Here is an 18,683-nt window from a genome sequence, read left to right on the forward strand (position 1 = left end):
ACATGCAAAACTAATAATGCAGAATCTAAATGAGATTATATATTGGTACATGTTTCAAAATTTTCATGAAAAGACCGATCGACGTGATTCATTAAAAAGACCGACTTTTACACCCACTTATTAGATTTTAATACTAGATTTGATACTAGAAGTATAATTTGATGAAAATCGAGTTAAAATTGTTTCTGCGCGCGGTAACGAACGTGTCAAGTTTAGTTATGTGTATTTGAAAAAAAGCATTTGCGCAGAAAATAATTTGCCATTGCGTGTGATTAAGTCGCACTTACTTTATCTTGATCATAATATATTTATCGGGAATAAGCCCTTCTCTACCAGCCAAGGCACCTCGCCACCAGTCATTACTGACTTGTGTGTAGAGAGTCAAGGTATCCCCCTTTTTGAAGCTTAACTCTCTTTCGGACCTTGCATTGAAATCGAATTGTGCTGTGGCTTCGAGGTTTTCAGATTCTGGGAATACACAAAACGAACGTAGATGGCGCTCTATTGGATTCAGAGCTATAGCTCGTGCAATTTATTTCTCTCACTCACCATCCTCGGATGGATACACCTCGGAGTCCATATCTTCTTGAACTTGGTCCGTCGGCGAGTCGCCCACATCTCTGCGTTCAGAAATTGGTTTTTTTTTAAATCAAAATCAAGAATTAACACTTTATCTACCGGAAGGCCTATTTATAGTTTTTAGTTTCAGCTATTACCTCCTGGAATTTTATTAACTATGTTGTTGAACAGATTAGGCTTGTGATATATCAATTAACAATATGTAGAAATTAATGTCAGCTTTGATAAATATACACTAAAATCTTTATAAAATCATTTTCCAAGTTACAGACTTTATATCATACACAAAAATCCGTACATAATTCTTTTGCAAGTTGTAGACTGTTTAAATAGGCCGGTAGTTTAGTGTTAATATATAGTCAAATCACAAAGTTAGGAAGTGTAGACTTACACGTCATCCGGTTCTCTACTAATATATTTTTCGTACTGAGTACCTCCAATGTCCTCTGGGAATATCTCTTCGCAGAAGGTGATGATGTTTTTAATCAATTCGTTTACTTGATTTTGGTACTGCACTTGATCCTTATCTTCGGGTACTGGAACCAATGTGGGACCAAAGCAGATGGCCAGGTTGTACGGATCCATCATGTTCTCGTCCGAAAATTCGGAGAGGCTGTTAGAAAAAGGAACGTTTCTTCGTTAATGCAGAAGAGTAAAACGTGTTATCGGTTCTATGTCTGTATAAATTTGTTTACAATTGGTTAAGATTCTAATTGGCTTAAACCTTTACAATAAAATTGTAATAACTCACTGAATACTCACTGATTGAGAAAGGCGAAAAGATATCGCATTACAATGACCACCGGTCTTGGAAGACTCGATATCAATTCTTTCATCTTGTTAACGAACTCCTGCTTCGATTCCAACTGCGCCAATTCCATAAGGTGCTCGAAGTAAATGATAGGAAAAAGGGGTTCCCTCAATTCCCTCAAATAGAGCTTCAACACGCCAGCAACGCTGTTAATATCCGACGCATCTGTCACGTCGGCTAAAGGATCCTCTCCTCTCTCAAACCACTCTCGGAAGTTGTTGATTTCCACCTGCGATCCAGACACTCGGAAGATACCTTGATGATGAAGTCCATAGAGATTTATCACTCTGATGCAGCTCTTCATGATCAGGGGTATTTCTTGGTTCGTGCTTTCCAAATATTCCTCCAACGAACCACCAAACAATTTCGGCTGACCGTTCATCTGGAGTCGACCAATTCGTTTCCTCCTGGCCTGCTTCTGCTTTGTTGTCGATATCGACGTATTCGCACTCGCTGTAGAGCCATCCAACAAGCTCTGTCGTATGTATTCTTGCTTCGCGTCCAATCTAGCTATTCTTGATGTTCCAAGAAGGTATTCCCGGAATTTCTGTAAAAATTCAGTGAACATGTTACTTTTTATTCGTTCAAAATTAGATTGCATTTAACATCGCCGTGTAATTTTAAACCGACGAGGGTATAAATTAAAATGTAGCATTAGTAACAAAATACGACCAGTGTCCAAAAAGTTGTGTATTTTTAGAAGTAATCAAAATTATAGAGAAACTATCAGGTGATACTATAGTTACGCTGTACAGTGTATTAGTATGTCATTTGACTCTTGAAGATACTAGCTGCTATCATCTTACATCTGACAGACTCGATTAATATCGACCAACTAAATTTTGTTTCTCTCGATAAGCTGATAGTGGGACATACCGTGAGGTAGAATTCTTCTGTTTCTTGTCTATCGGCTCTAAGCTTAATTTGCAATGTTTCTGGAGGTCTCGAGGTAGGTACAGCGTTCTCTCCAAAATATCTGGAGCAATCGTAGTCTTTTGCAGTCAACATTTCTAAAAGGCTGGCTTCTGCCGTTTCCAAAGTTTTCCAAACTTCTTCAGACTCGGTTCTTAAAGACGTTACTCTTTGTTGCAATTGCGTTAGTCGTTGTTCCATCTCGGTATGCAATAATTTTTGCAATTCGGGCTCAGGAGTCTGTAACAATAAACATAACACATAACATAAATTTCTATATTGAAAGAGTTAATCGAGTCAAAAATTTTAGGAAACACTTGTAAGTGTAACAAAAAATAAAGATTAAAACTTTGCAGTTTCAAAAACGTTCATTCAGCATGCTACGTGAATTTTCAAACTTGCAAACTTTCGATCTTTCACTGATTCACATTTTGCTATACTTCAAGTCCCGACATAAACTTAAATAATGAGTTTAAAAAAAAATGAAAAGTTCCTTGCCATAAGTACCTCGTCCCCTCGTTGCCCTTGGAATTCGAATTTTTTTGGAATCATAAAAGCAGCATGGTGAGACTCCAGAAACCTCTGCTTGTCTGCCCTGGAGTCCAAAGCACCAACACAGGCAGTTAATTGTTCAGCACCTGACTGTAACGAACGTTGTCTGCCTTCCTCGGCGCTGCAATGCATCAACAGCGCCCTGGCAATGCAATTGTGGAAACCGAAATCCATGCACTGGAAAAATAATATGAGTGTTAGCAGTGATTGTACGGGTACAATCATAAGAGAGAGAGAGATATCTATCATATCTGACTTTTTTGTAAAATAAAGTTCCCAAATATAACTTACATCTATGAGATCCGACAGGTCATCCACAAAGTACTTGTGTATCGTCGTATTCGATGCCTCGAGACACAAAATATATTCGTTTCGCGCTTTGAGCGCCTTCAACTTCGCCTCTTGGTACTTGCTCTTTCTCTGAAATAAACAATTAAACCAAGTTTAATCTACATTCTATTTAAAGTAACAATACTATTAATTACTCTTATCCATAAACAATACCTATGCAGTACTATGTTTCTATTTTATTCATTTTAAGGATAAAGTATCTAAGCTTCAGAAATTGGTATAGTGTTCTTTGAATGAAATATGATTTCTTACATTGTAAACTATAACTGATAAAACGAAATAAATTTTTGGGGCAACCTAATCATTTTTACCCTTAACGCTAGATGGTATGAAACATCTGAGCTTGATTCTAGCATACCTTGTTTACTTCCTTCTCGATGAGCTTGTATTTCTTGCTGCGCGCAAGCTTCTCAGGTGGAGCGATCGCTACCTCGAGTTTGGTGCGCTGCTGCTCGGCGACGCGGAGTTTTGTCTCCGCTTGCCTCGACTCCGCCTGGTAAGCCTGGTATGTCTTCATCGTTGTATGGAGCTCGTGTAGCACTCGGAGGATCTCCTCGTGTGTCTCATACCCTATTTCACGGCACTGAAAAACGAGAGTAACCCGTTACAATATTTACAAGAATATAATTTTGTTTTGTGACTAAATTAAATTTCAAGTTTCAAATTTTTCTAATTTTAAGTAGTTCCCATTCTTGACATTAAATACAGCCACAAAATCTCATATACTGTCACCGCAGGTATCGATTCACATGCAAGTTCTGTATTCTTGCGTTTTGTTTTGAAATTCATTGGGCAAAATATTAATTTAATCCTTTCTATAAGTTTTGGATAAAGTATATATACACTTACACGCTTGTATATCCGTTGTACATCTTCCATCACCTGATTGAGACGACCCACGAGGTGCGTACTGTAGACTTCTGAAAGAGCTGCATGATCTCTGCTCAAGGATTTTGTCTCGTTGATGAGTTGCTGCCAGCAGGCGTAGCTGGAGAATAGAGGCCACTGTTCCCGCCTAAAAATTGATTTAGCTTAGATAGAATTTTGAAACTCTCGGTGAGAATTGATCGGTTCACGATACATTCGATCTTTCTAAACAATTTTATACATTCCTACTTATATTTTCCTCGAGAATTTGTAAAAGAAGTATACTCAAGAGAATACTTAAGTATTATTCTCTAAGAATAACATTTATGAAACTGATGCACAAAACCTTTACAATGTCCTCACATTGAACAACTTTTGCTCAAATACAAGTGCTCTAGTGTTACCAATGGTAAAAATTGAGAATTTAAATGATGCGTATCATATGTAGTAAGTTATAAAGCAAGAAATTTGGTAGATGTTTGAAAAATCAATGTTGATAGCAGAATACATACTTTTGTTTCTGCTCCTTGTGCCTCAGCTGTATGCTTCTGGCCATTTTGTCGAGAGACTTGCTGTAATCGAGCTCCAACTCTGCTCTCTTTCGAAAAAAGTCCTGCAGCTCTGCTACAAGAGCAACTTGCGCCTCCATCCTGATATCGAGACATCTCAGCTGCTCGTTCAGCTGCAGCCGTATATCTGCAAGAGAAAAAAAAAAATAAGAAATATAAAGATCTATTTTGTTAATTGTTAAATAGAATTGATTTAATACATCTTTTATTTTTGGTTTTATCCTCAAGTAAACTTGAAAGTCAGTAGAATCTTTAGAACGAATGCAGTTTATAAAAAAGCTCTATAAATAAAGCTGTTACCATAAGTAAATTCTTTAAAGCTTCACCGTTATCTTTACAAAGAAAGCAGTTTATAAGAAAATTCTATAAATAAGGCTGTGAATGTAAATAAATAGATATACAGAAATGTTTCTTTAAAGTTTCACCACTATCTTTACAAAGAATTCAATTTATAAGGAAATTCTATAAATAAAGCTTTCAATATAAATAAATATAAATATAAATAAATTCTCCAAAGCTTAGTCGCTGATTGATCTGGAAATATACTAGTGATATTCTTTCATCTTTCTAATGAAAGATCTTGAAGAATGATCTTTCCTCAAGTATCGACCCCCCCCCCTTTTTTTTTATAAATCCCGAGAATTTTCTCCTCAAATTCACCGTAGAACGTATCGATTATCTATACTACCATGGTGTGTGATTCATTCCCCAACTGGAAAGGGGATTCCCAAGCCTACAAAGGGGCTAAAACGCATTAATCGAGCCGTCTACGCCTATAAGGAGGTAAATAAACGCTCTTTGCTGCACGCATGTTATGTCAGAGTACAGGTCGATCAAAAAGCGAGCGAAAAAGATGGGAATAGATGTTAGGTTAACATGGTAGCCTAAATCCAAAATTGGTCTCATGCTTCCACGAGTTTGTGAATAAACATTATTTTTCAACAAAAGTATTTCACCGTAACGATAAATGAATTCTTTGTGTTTAATATGAGGGCCATTATTTTTATTAGGAGAGACTTGATAAAAAAATCTCTTGTTTTTACTATAATAAATTTAAAATTAGCTTTATTTTTATTTCATCGATTTGAAGTTTTTGAAAAAGGATAACTGTAATGTCAGCTCCATTATTTTTATTAGGAGAAATTTCTTACGCTTTTTAATTTAATTAATTCAAAATTATCTTCGTTTTTATTTCGTTCATTCGAATTGATAGGAAGTTTTTCAAAATGAATAATTTTAGAACACTCGAAAAAAGAAATTATGTTTTCTCTGAATATGTATCGTAAATAATAACGACAAACCTTCTTTTCAGTTTCTACGGATTTTCTTTCGAATAAAAATAATTTCAGTTTATACAAAAAGTTATCTAATCGGTTTTTTCCTTAATGTTTTAAACAAATGTGTTGTTTTTATACCACGAACACTAATTAATTGAAACGATCGGTAATCGAATATTCGGTAGCGCGATACGATTAACGTAGTGTGAAGTATGACTATACAGGGTGTCCAAAAAATGTTGGAAGTCGTTGAAAGGGGTGGTTCGGGGGGTGATTTGAAACAACTTTTTCCTTAGCAAAAATGTTGTCCGAGGCTTCGTTAAGGAGATATTAGCAAAAAAAAAGCCGACCAATCAAAGCGCGAGGATGCTGGTGGAGCGGCTGCGGTAACGTACGCTACGTGCTAAGCGTCCGACCAATCAGAGCACGAGTATTCAGGTGGAGCGTAGGCTACGCGCTAGGCGGCCGCTCATAGGTTACCGTGGGCGCTCTACCGGCATGCTCGGACTCTGATTGGTCGACCGCCTAGCGCTACACCGCGATACGCGCGCTCTGATTGGTCGAGGTTTTTTGTTAATATCTCCTTAACGAAGCCTCGGACAACATTTTCGCCAAGGAAAAAGTTGTTTCAAATCACCTCCCGAACCACCCTTTTCAAGAACCTCAAATATTTTTGGGACACCCTGTATAGATTATTCAGCTGAAAAATAGCGATGGCTAATTAGAATCTGGTTATTTCGTAACTGATTAGAGGGTCTCTAGACTGGAGTAGCAAGACTGTTTACAAAACATTCCGTGCGCATTTCTATCCTGACACACAGTACGTGTTCGTCTCTATTCACTTCCAAGTGAAAACATACTCCCTTTATGAACTAATTGACTCGAACTTTGACTTTGACCAGGACAGGGATTAAACTAATAATTATTTAATTATAAAAACGATTTGTAAACGGCTACGCCATTTACCTTTCGTCAAAGCTTCCCATTCTTGACGTCCAGCGAGCTTGAACATTTTTCTGCGTTATCCGTCCACGGTTGATGTTGCTATCTTCCTGCGCTCACTTTTTTTCGCACCGTACCCCAATCGTGTATCGTCGCAGCAGATCGCACACAACACGTTCACCGTATTTCGGCAATCGTAATCGACACGCGTTACATCCAGTTTTAAGAAATCTGCCAATTTCGGTTGGTAGCTAGCGTTGCACCCGAATCACTCGTGGAGATCTCTGATATTCCTCGCACTCGACACCCGATAGCAGATCTAGATTTCGTGATTATTGTCAACTGTAGACTCGTCTACACACGGATGCAATACGTTTACAGTGGAAAGGGAAACACGATGCGAAAGCAGAAGAAAGTAATCTAATCGCAGATTTATTATGTAATGGGTTGATAATGGAGCGATAGCGTGTGACGCGTGCTACATGTTTGAGAATCGATAATGATAATGACGTTGGTAAATATTTGTGGTTGAATGAATTGTAGCTTTATGGACCTGAAGATTTTATTGTTTTCGATTGATTTGTTTTAGTTATCCATGGTGGAAGAATTTACAATTTTAACACTTTTTTGAGAGTGTCTTGAATCGATAAACAATCAACAAAAAAGGAACACGATGGTTTGTTACAAGGGCAGTGTCCATCAGGTTGAGACTTGGGTGCACATAGATTCGTCATAATGGAAATCAGAATGAGAATTTAGAAGGTTGCCAATTTAACGTAACAAAATGTCGAATAAATATTTCTACTTAAACTATAATTATAAACAATTGAATGTAAAGGTAAAGAATTAATTTCTGCACCTAATCAATTGATACGTGACTTTCTTATTAAATTTAAAAAAATAATATTAAAGAATATATGTTCAGTGTGCACATTGTTTAATTTTTAATTGAACACAGTAGATCCTAGATTATTGTAGGTATTCAAGATTTATCATTCAAGGTTTAACAAGGTTTATCATTCCATTATAATCAATATTCTTTCATTTCATCATATTGTCTGTCTAATGAAATTTTTAATACAGTTTCCTAGATTGTGGTACGAAATCCTCCTGGAGGAGCCTTGATTAGTGCAGAGAAAATTGCTGCAATAATGAAGGTAGCTAATCCAGTAAGATTAACAGAACTTATCCCCACTACCATCCACGAGTTGACTTGCTTGGCGACCAATCTTTCCACTTGTCGACATTGTACAACAATCGAGGCTCGCGTGCAATGATTAAGGTTGCAACAATTTACCTCTCGAGGGATATTGACGCGTATGTGTATCAGGCTGTGCCATTTCAGAGCAATATTGTTTTTGTAAAGTGCTGACTGGAGAACTGATAGTAGATGACAACACAAATATTTATGTGCAAGATAAAAAATGTCTACCTCAATTACAGACTTGGCTTGTCGAAAAATACGATTTTCTATTTTAAATATACGAGAAAACATTTTTTTCTCCCTTCCAAAATAATGTTCATTAAATGTACAATTTTTAATTACAAAAATTAAGAAAAAAATGAAGTGCACAAAATTATATACAAAAAAAGAAAAACCTTGTAAGCAAAGTTTGTACGAATAATATTTCTCGAATTAGAAAGCTTTGAATCAAATTTTTAATTAAAACTGGTGCGAAATCACCTAAGAAAACCAGTTTTTCGGAAATAATTCGTCAAATATTGGCTTTTATAAAATTATACATAGGTGCACTTTTTTGGAAAATTAAATTACCTACAAAATATGTTACATACAAATTTTCTATAAAATCGATCCTTTTTCAGATATTAAGCAATTTGGTTTTTTCTTTTATTAACATGTCTGAAATTTAAGAAAATTAGTTTTTCGTAAATAGCTTATGAAATTATAATTTTGAATTTAAATAACAATTATATATCAATCTTATTTTTTCATCACAGGAAATGAATTCCTTTGAAAAGACACTGAGAAAATAAATATAATGACAAGATAATACAAAATACGACAAGCCTGTAAATGAGATAAAACTTGTTACCTTCCACGAAAATTACTTTTCGTGTGCGTTTGCTTTTATATTAAAATTACCATTACTTACAATCCCAATGGGTTATAAAAATAAAATAGATACCATACCAAAGTGAAAAAGCATATTTGTGTATTAAAAATGTACGCATAAAAATTTCTTTGTTTCGTGTATATTCAATTACAGCAAAATAAAGATGCATTTAATATTTACTTGCGATACCCGAGGACCTAACGTATTTGTAAACTTGAACTTTTTCCGTGAGTAACGACGTCCGCGTAGAAAAACATCGGCGAATTCCTAGTAAAAATCAGCTTTCGAGAGGGGGGAAAAAAAAATGTCGCTTTGAGAGAGTTTAATGTTTCGAAGTATCTTTTCATGGTCAACAAAGCGTACAAAGGTTCTGCTTTGGAATATTATCAGAGAAACTTGAAAGCGCAGTGGCATAAAAAAAACTGTAGCTCCTGTGAGCTCCCGGCGCCCGTTATAGCCTGAGAAAGGATTCTGTTAATAGAATGCAACTCTCTCGAACGGCAAGTTGCCATATCGCGAGCTTATGCTTCGCGATTATCGGTTCTGATCGGCTACAGATAATGATGCACGTTGTTGCGTAAACTTCTCAAAGAGCAACGGACACAGTTTTCACAGCGCGATGGCTACGCAGAGAATTATTTTTAAATTGCCTTCAAGTATGGCCTTAATAGACCGTTTTATATCATGGAGGAACGGAAACACCCAAATGCTGCTTTCGAACTGACATTCTAACCCGTAATCTTGTTTTTCCAGGTTGCAAATCGACGATATTTAACACGTTTAGCGACGCGTGAATATTTACGAACATTTCTAGGGGAATCGAACTTTGTTTGGGGACTATTGAGACTTAGGGAATTATTTATTTTTATAACGTTAGCGGAATTCGTGAATATTAACCGGATTTCTTTTCTTTAACATCTCGCATTAGAAATTGTGTTATACAAGGTGTCCCAAAAATGTTGTAACATATTGAAAGGGGTGGTTCGGGAGGTGATTTGAAACAACTTTTTCCTTAGCGAAAATGTTGTACGAGACTTCGTTGAGGAGATATTAAGAGAAAACCTCGACCAATCAGAGCGCGAGGATGCCGGTGGAGCGCCAGAAGTGGGCGTGGCTACGCGCTAGGCGGCCGCGCTCATACGCTACCGCGGCCGCTCCACTGGCATACTCGCGCTCTGATTGGTCGAGGGTTTTTCGTTAATATCTTCCCAACGAAGCCTCGAAGAACATTTTCGCTAAGGAAAAAGTTGTTTCAAATCACCCCCCGAACCACCCTTTTCAAGGACCGTCAGCATTTTTGGAACACCCTGTATAGTAAAGTCCTGTCATCCACATGTGGGCGACGTGACGGTGAGGTGTTAATAATGTGATAAGCCACGTTAGGGGGTCAAATATTAAGGATATATTGTACTTCACAGCTGTAAGCAATTAATAACGAATGTCAAAGCTACATTTTCTTGGTTTTAAGATTTCTGAAGTTTAAATCGTAATATTTTAATATTTTAAGCTGTCGGTAATTTCCTAGATAAACTCGTTATTTTTGTAACTAGTACTTGTAACGATTCGATAATAATTAAATTCACAATTTTTCGATTTTCTTTTCTAAATATACCCGAGATACTTCAATGATAAATAAATTATAATCGTTTAAATAATATTAAATCATTCATTTTATATAAGTATACTCAACATTCTTCTAACGTTATTTCAACAAAACATTAATTATAATCAATTCAATAGAACAATAATTACTATCAATGTCATTCGTTTTGTACGTATAATGTTCTTCGACATTCACCAAAACAATTTCACTGAAATTCTCAATTCGTACTAAAACTTTCTGTTTCAATGTGATTCTTACTTTAAAAAAAAGGTACACTTATTTACGTAAACAAAACATTGAGTCGATAAATTTTCATTTCATTTCCAAAACAACGGTCCTGACTCTTCCACAGGCAAGAACCAAACAACTAAATAGATACCGTAGTAAACAGATCGGATCAGATATCGTCCTAACCAGATAACCAAGTAGACATTCGAAACAAATCCAACAAATCGTTCAAAAATTTTAAATTGCCTTATGGTCGCTTTGCATGCAAGCATCTCCCCGAAAATCTTTGTAAACGTCTCACATTTCTACTTTGACCAGAGAACGTTAAACTCGGCCAAACTTCACTAAACACACATCACCCAATGTCGCACGGAACACGAGAAACAGAATTGTTTTGATCAGCGAACTTCTAACACGAGGGCACTCGCATGCAAGTTCGGTAATCGTAGCCCATTGTGAAATAACGTTCACTATAAACGCGTCCTTTCTCCGGTCACGCCACAACTCACTGCTCGTACCACAAATCACACACCAGTATGGCTTTCGCGACAGAAGGTACGGTTGACGATCGGTCAATATGTCGACTTTGCGGGAAAAAAACAACTCGCGAACACGACTACGACACAGTATATGAGGAACGCTGGCCGAAACGCGACTGCGAACCGAACGCGACCGTCGAGACTCGATGGAAACCGATTCCTGTCGATAGATGGCGTCGAGGCGACCCTGGTCGTTGCTCCTTCGTAGCTAATGGGACTGTTGAGATATCGAAAGACAACCCTTGATGAGTTCTAATTGCTGATAAGGGACTCGAAATGGGATTTTTATTGTACAATCGAGGGTTCGGAGGGAAGATGGCCGGGTCTAAGATGTCGAGATGTTAATCTAGATCGTAGCATATGGGAAGTCAGCACTCGATAGGTTATATTGGCGGAAAATATTAGGTTGTCTCAAAAGTTTCTTTCGCTTTATTAATAAGTAATACATGCACAATATTTTATGTTTTATGTTACATTACTGAATTGTCCACGATTCATTTTGCTCCATTACCGTTACAACATGAATATCTATGAAATTAGATTGCCTATTTATATAAACACGATCACACCAAATAATTGAGTGCAACTCGCGAAAAAAACTTTCGGGACAACCTAATACTTCGAAACGAAATTCTCTCGTGTAAATACGTATTCAGATCTGAGATGTCGAGATTTAATTTAGGTCGTATGGCAAGTGTCACTATTTGACGTATTAAAACTGGCGAGAAGCATTTGAAATTGTAATTTTCTTGTATAATTAAAGATTCAGATGTACGAAGTTGAGATCGAAGATACAATCGAAGATAAGATCGAAAGTATACTAACACTTGGATTTTGGAGGTTTCGGTATCTTAAGGTAGTTGTTTCGTGGATTTATTTAATGTAGGATTTTACCTAAACTTCACTCGATTGTTATTTGAATGCATATGAATTATATCAGCCTACCTCGATTTAACCGTCACTGTTTTAAAATAAACAATATATAAAAATTGTATAATTTCGACACAGCTTCTTACGGAACGTATAGATCACCGCGAATTTGGTAGCTACACACTGAAATTAGAAAAAGTTCTTAAAAAAAAAAAATTTTAATATTGCGAGTTATCGAAAAGGAGCAACGAAATCAGCAAAGATATAAACGGATCACCCGAGTAAAGGAAATCAGTAGCGACATAAACGAATGATCTCAATAACCCTATGAAGTAGAGTGCTGAAATGAGAAACTATCGACAGGACTGAATGTGAAACAATGGCGTAGAGTCTTGTATAACATTGGCCGACCAGTCGAGAGGGAACTTTGCCGCGTCAACTGACCAGTAAGGACAGGCAGTTGTGACTGTCGTTAAATTAACGACAATTACCAGCAAGGCCTACACGCACGCGCCTTCCTCTCTACGCCTACTGGATATATTATCGCACGATATGTATATTCCATGTACGTGCACACATCCGTCTTAACTTTGTTACTTTGTGTTGCGTTTACACTTGCGCGTGCGGCTTTTAAACCTCGACGACATTTTCGCTTGGGGTGAGCTGACGACGATTTCGAGATTGAGAAACTTCCGAGGGAAAATTATTTTAGTTGTATTGGAATTACGTAATAATTGTGTTAACCCTCTACGCTCGAGTGGCGCCTCTAGGGCGACATACGTAATTCAAAAGTGACCTTTTCGAACGTACTTTGATCTTTATTTTTTTCTGTTTATTCCTCCATCAGTAGAGATAGAGACTTGAGACTTGGCACAGATTAGTCTTTTTTTATAACCTATTGAATATATCATGGCAAATCGAAATCGGTCTTAGGGTGCTTTTGACCTCCTTGACCGGATATATTTTTTCACTTATTGTTGTTAGAATTGCCTTCGAAGTTCTCGACCCGTTCCCATTACGATGAACCTACATATACTATGTATACACAACTCAAGTCTCAATCTGATGACCATTGCAGCTTGTGTATTTATACAAAGTTTGGTAAACAACAAATTTATAAAATTATATATCGTATATTATATATATAAAAATGTACACGTATTATTTTTGTTACATTAACCTTCCAAGTTTTCAATCTGATTTCTACGATATTTCTATGTATCTATACAGGATGTCCCAAAAATGTTGTAACACCTTGAAAGGAGTGGTTGGGGAGGTGATTTGAAACAACTTTTACCTTAATGAAAATATTGTCCGAGGCTTCGTTGAGGAGATATAAACGGAAAACACTGACCAATCAGAGCGCGCGTATCGCGGTGTAGCGCTAGGCGGCCGACCAATCAGAGCGCGAGGATGCCGGTGGAGCGCTCGCGATAGCGTATGAGCGCGGCCGCCTAGTGCGTATCCACGCCTACCGCGGCCGCTCCAACGGTATCCGCGCGCTCTGATTGGTCGAGGGTTTATCGTTAATATCTTCCTAACGAAGCCTCGGAGAACATTTTCGCTAAGGAAAAAGTTGTTTCAAATCACCTCCCGAACCACCCCTTTCAAGGTGTTACAACATTTTTGGGACACCCTGTATACACAACGGAAGTCTCAACCTAATGGCCACTACAATGTATTTTATCCACGAATTTTGGTAACCAACAAAATATTTACTTTTTTGGGTTCTCGAAATTATGACCTTTATCATATTCGTAAGAAACGACACGACAATTTATTATCTGCATTGTGACGTCATTTATATTGAAAAAATTGCATCATTTATTTGTATAATACGTGTACTATTATACATATGAAAATATTGACGTTCCACAATTATTTGTTACGCGAAGTAACAATTCTATAAACGGAAAAAAAAATTTAACCGCCCTGGGGATCGAACACGAGTCAAAAAACACATGCATCCCAAGTAGCCTGCGTCTTACGATTAGACACCGCAGCTATTTAAATTCTTATTCACTTCTTTGCAATTTTGATATAGATGTCTCTCACTCGTACAGTATTTTATATATATATTTTTTTTTCTCTCAAAACCGAGGAGGCATTGACACAAATCCTTTTGCACACAATGCTTGTTAATGTTCTAGAATAACCTAAAATGATTTCATCAAAATCAAAATCAAAATCAAAATCAGATCCGTAAGGTTCCCTTGTTAATTAAATAAAACAATATTTTTAAAAAAGTTCTACGCGTTTAAATCTAACGCATTTGTATCTTCAAAAGCTACGCGAACGTTATCTGGTTTCTGATATTTTATTGGAGATTTTCGGCCATTTTTTCCTGTACCCTGTAATTAAGTTGACACTAGAAGCGAAAGGGCAAATTTTTCGCACACGACATGCACGCAAATTGATATGCAGCGCAACGTTTCTCTATCAACTTCCTTCCTGCACGAATTGAAGGGAAGCGTTAAATGGTTATTGCGTCGTTGGCTCGGTTTGCTTTTCGTTATCTCAATTCTGATACACACGGACTGGTCACAATTGTGCCGCGGTTCGCGTGTAAGTGACCAAGCTAGAAACTGCGGTGTAATACGAGGCCAAAAGATAGTGCGATGTCCTCTGGATAGACCCGCAACGAAAATTTAGTCGATTACGTATCGAAAGGAAACAAAAGGAAATTAAATAACATCAGATAGATTCACTGTTACAGTGATAAAATCAATTATTAACGTTTCATCTGTTTATTTAGAAACGGTCTGGAATTTAAAAAAGAATTTTGTATATAAATATTTAGAAATTAAATAATATTAGACCGTTTCACTTTTACAGTGACAAAATGAATTATTGACATTTTATCTGTTTATTTAGAAACGGTCTGGAATTTAAAAAAGAATTTTCTACGCAAGTGTATGGTAATATAGGGTGACTTTAATTCTTTCATACCGTATTAGGTATACATTGTAAGAATTAGCTGGTCGGCGTTCTTTGCAGGCACACGAGTAGTATCGCCCTTTTGGCGGCACGCAACTGTTGTCGCTCTTTTGTTTAAAATGTTTAGCAGAGTGTCGTGTCATCAACAATAGATTTAGCGAAAGTCGGTCGTTCGGAATAAAAGTAACATTAACAGGAATTTATGTTGATTTACGAAAATAGAAGTGTTTTCAAAACGATGAAGATCATAGATCGAAATTATTGAAATTCCTCTTTACTGTAGTTTGTAAAAATTGAAGTTTCGGAATATGCATTTATTTTTTTTAAAAAAAAAGGACATGGTAATAATAGTTGAAGGAAAATGTTTGTTTCGAACTATAGACATTAGAGCGATACCTAAGTCTCGGTCTCGAACGATTCCATTAAAATTGTAAATTTCATTGGGAAACGAAATGGCATGACTCCTGGAACAGAGTAGATATGCGAGCGCGACGATGGTCGTGGGAAATGGTTTATTCAATGGAACAGAACAATTCAGCACACTCTTACAGTTAACCATCTGAACTTGGTATGACGACTATAATTTATTTTAAATTTATCAATTTATTTTGCTGCGACAAGTGCTCGAAATAAATCGTAGGAAAAAGATTACGTAACATTTTTAGATAGTTGAATTTAAATTACAACTAGACTGCGTAGTTCGTGCATTTACGATTTATAGTACCATGGAAAACGTTCAAAAAATATAGATAATGTGTGTGAAATATATTCTACAATTAATATATAATAATAATATTTTTATTCCGTTTTCCATAAGTGCACATACCCTTTGGTTATGTTTGCCATGTATTTATTGTGTTAGTTTGTATCATAAATGCATAAAATTCACATTCACGAATCATTGAGTGTGTTTTTATATTTTTACATAACTTAATATGTTTTGTGCGCGCCCTGTATACTCGGATAGAAATAAATAAATACGCAAAATCGTTAATGAAAAATGTATACAACGGCTGAATATTTTAATAATTAAGGGGGATCTGATAAAACAATTACCGCGCTTCAATGGAAATTAAATTACTGTTCTACCTACGCTGCTGTTCTCTTCGCATCGTTAGAACAGTTAATTCGCGATACCTGTACGAGAATGGATAAACAATGAACAATACAAACTGCATTAAATCTGAGGTTTTCAATCGACGCAAATATTTGCACTGTCTTGGAATTTAGAATGCAATTTCCAGTGCGTTCAACTTTAGAAGAAGTAGGAAAAAGCGACAGAAAGAAAGACTGTGAGAACGCTATCCAGTACGATTTTGATCGTTTGATAAAAATGAAGGAAATGAAAGAATGTTAAAATGAAGAATGTTTTGTAATTAAACACGTGACTTGATTTTACCTCATTAAAGGATAAAATTCAGTAATTGTTCTCCGTTAATAATTCTTTGTATAATTTGGAAATTAATTCCGTGCGTTTGCAAGGTAAATTTATCTTATTTATTTATATATTTTATTTAAGGAAAAATCACGCAAGTTTTAATATTTCTTTAGTTAAACATTCCAAAGAATGTACACAAGTATACAAAAGAATATGTACGTATAGTTCTTACTATCAGAAAAGAAATCCCTGTTATTTTAACGTACATTATTATTTACCAAGTACTGCATTCAAACAGAATTAGATAAAAAATCTTCATCGATTCGCGACCAAGCAAATTAATATGTAAATATATTTCGGAGACACGCGTGCAAAATGAATACAAAGACAAATGAAATATAAACGAATACGATAACTTCCCTACAAATCGGTAAGTTAAAAATGGATCACGTAATAAAAAAATATTTCAAAAACAAAATATACTTTCGTTCAAGTTTTAAATGTATATCCGTATATACATATAAATATGAATTTGAATAAGCATCCGCGGTCTCACGATAGCGTTAACCGCATTTATTTGACTAACGATAACGACAAGGTTAACGCCAGGAATTTGTATTTATTTGCAAATTGTTTCGAGTATTTTATCAAACGACGCTGCCAGCCCGTTATCCAAGATTATTTATTATCGTTTGTTTTTTCTTGTTTCATTCCAAGTACGTTCCTACGTAACAACAGAAATTCTATACGTTTAGAATGACGTTCGCAGAGTGTGCATGTGGCGTTAGGTGTTCCTGCCGATCTACAATTTCCAGTATTGTATAACGCAAACAAAATGCATAACAATATCACTGAGACAGAAGAATTAAAAAAAAAAAACGGATAAAACTGTACGGTAGTTGTTTCGAGATAATCACGTTCAAAAATATTATTTTGAAAGTTTCGTCCAAGTACAGTCTTATTGCTTTCGCTCGCGTCCGTAATAAATCGATCCGTATCTAATCAATAAATATATATCTATAGATACGTTCGTAAACTCGAGAAACGACGGTGTTAAAAACGCTGACTGTTACCGCGCAACTTCTCTACGTTCTCTTTCAAATTTTAATGAATTATATTTCAGCAACGACACGGTCAGGAATTTTTTTTTTTTTTTTAAGGCTTATAATATCGGTTTTTATAACACATCAAATTTTTAGCAACTTCCTAAATTCCATTTTGATTAATTGTTAAGTCCATCAGGTTGAGACTTGCACCGCAATGGCGAGTAACGATTTTCAATCATCAAATGAAAGAATAATAATAGGGAAATTACGAATAATATAAATTGAAATAAATAAATTTTACAAGGAATTGTTTCGACGCGCAAGAGTGGAAATGGTCAATTTTCAAGATTTCTAAAATCTGTTTTTTCCCGATTCTTTAGAATCGTTTGTACCTGTTTGTACCGCTTTTCGTTTCGTTTGTACCTCAATAGTTCGAATTTTACAAGCAATTGTTTATACGCGTAAGAGTGAAAATGGTCAATTTTCAAGATTTTTGAAATCTGTTTTTTCCCGATTCTTTAGAATCGTTAGTACCCGTCGGAATCGCTTTTCGTTTCGTTTGTACCTGAATAGTTTACATTTTATAATTCAACTGTATCAACAATTGCTTGTAAAATTTAAACTATTGAGGTAGAAACGAGACGAAAAGCGGTACAAACGGGTATAAGCGATTCTAAAGAATCGGGAAAAAACAGATTTTTAAAATCTTGAAAATTGACCGTTTCCACTCTTACGCGCATAAACAATTGCTTGTAAAATTTGAACTATCGAAACACTTAAAAAACATTTTTTTGGGAGCTTCAACTTCTCACGAGATATTTAACCGTTTCGATTTAAACGAAACACCTTGTATAAGCAAAATCGATATATACCGTTATACTGTTTCTTTAGCAATAAATATGAAAAAGATGTAATTGTAACGTAAATGGCCTAAGACTTTTGCACGGGACTGTACCTCGCACAGTGCGACGTTAGCGAACAAAAATCGAGAAACGAAAAAAGTTCGATTAAATAATTAATTTATTAGATAAAATAATTTCTACGCGTGATAATCGTCAAGTATCTATGATTGTGATCTGTTAGAAAAAGAACAATTACTTGTACCAAAATTGTGAGTAAAAACTTCTCGATTATCAAATTAGTGATG

The 18,683-nt window shown here is 35.9% G+C and overlaps 1 protein-coding gene across 7 annotated transcripts in view; it reads right to left on the reverse strand.

Annotated features, from left to right (window-relative positions):
* LOC128888725 (SLIT-ROBO Rho GTPase-activating protein 1-like) overlaps window positions 1–18,683 on the reverse strand; it is a 32,907-nt gene that overhangs the window by 6,182 nt on the left and 8,042 nt on the right. For 2 of the 7 annotated variants that reach the window (XM_054145817.1, XM_054145816.1), the window contains exons 2-12: window positions 6,885–7,179; window positions 4,585–4,768; window positions 4,055–4,220; window positions 3,564–3,788; window positions 3,146–3,274; window positions 2,801–3,031; window positions 2,267–2,542; window positions 1,342–1,937; window positions 971–1,192; window positions 550–620; window positions 288–468 (exon numbers count right to left, since the gene is read on the reverse strand). In XM_054145817.1, coding sequence (XP_054001792.1) covers window positions 288–468; window positions 550–620; window positions 971–1,192; window positions 1,342–1,937; window positions 2,267–2,542; window positions 2,801–3,031; window positions 3,146–3,274; window positions 3,564–3,788; window positions 4,055–4,220; window positions 4,585–4,768; window positions 6,885–6,930 — 2,327 coding nt within the window. In that variant the 5' untranslated portion in view covers window positions 6,931–7,179. Of the gene's footprint in view, window positions 1–287; window positions 469–549; window positions 621–970; window positions 1,193–1,341; window positions 1,938–2,266; window positions 2,543–2,800; window positions 3,032–3,145; window positions 3,275–3,563; window positions 3,789–4,054; window positions 4,221–4,584; window positions 4,769–6,884; window positions 7,215–11,067; window positions 12,291–18,683 lie in introns of those variants that run through there. The other 5 variants (XM_054145811.1, XM_054145812.1, XM_054145815.1 and 2 more) reach the window with 4 other exon arrangements.

This window comes from Hylaeus anthracinus, unplaced genomic scaffold (genome assembly GCF_026225885.1).
Source record: "Hylaeus anthracinus isolate JK02 unplaced genomic scaffold, UHH_iyHylAnth1.0_haploid 11994, whole genome shotgun sequence".
Classification (NCBI taxonomy): Eukaryota; Metazoa; Arthropoda; class Insecta; order Hymenoptera; family Colletidae; genus Hylaeus; species Hylaeus anthracinus.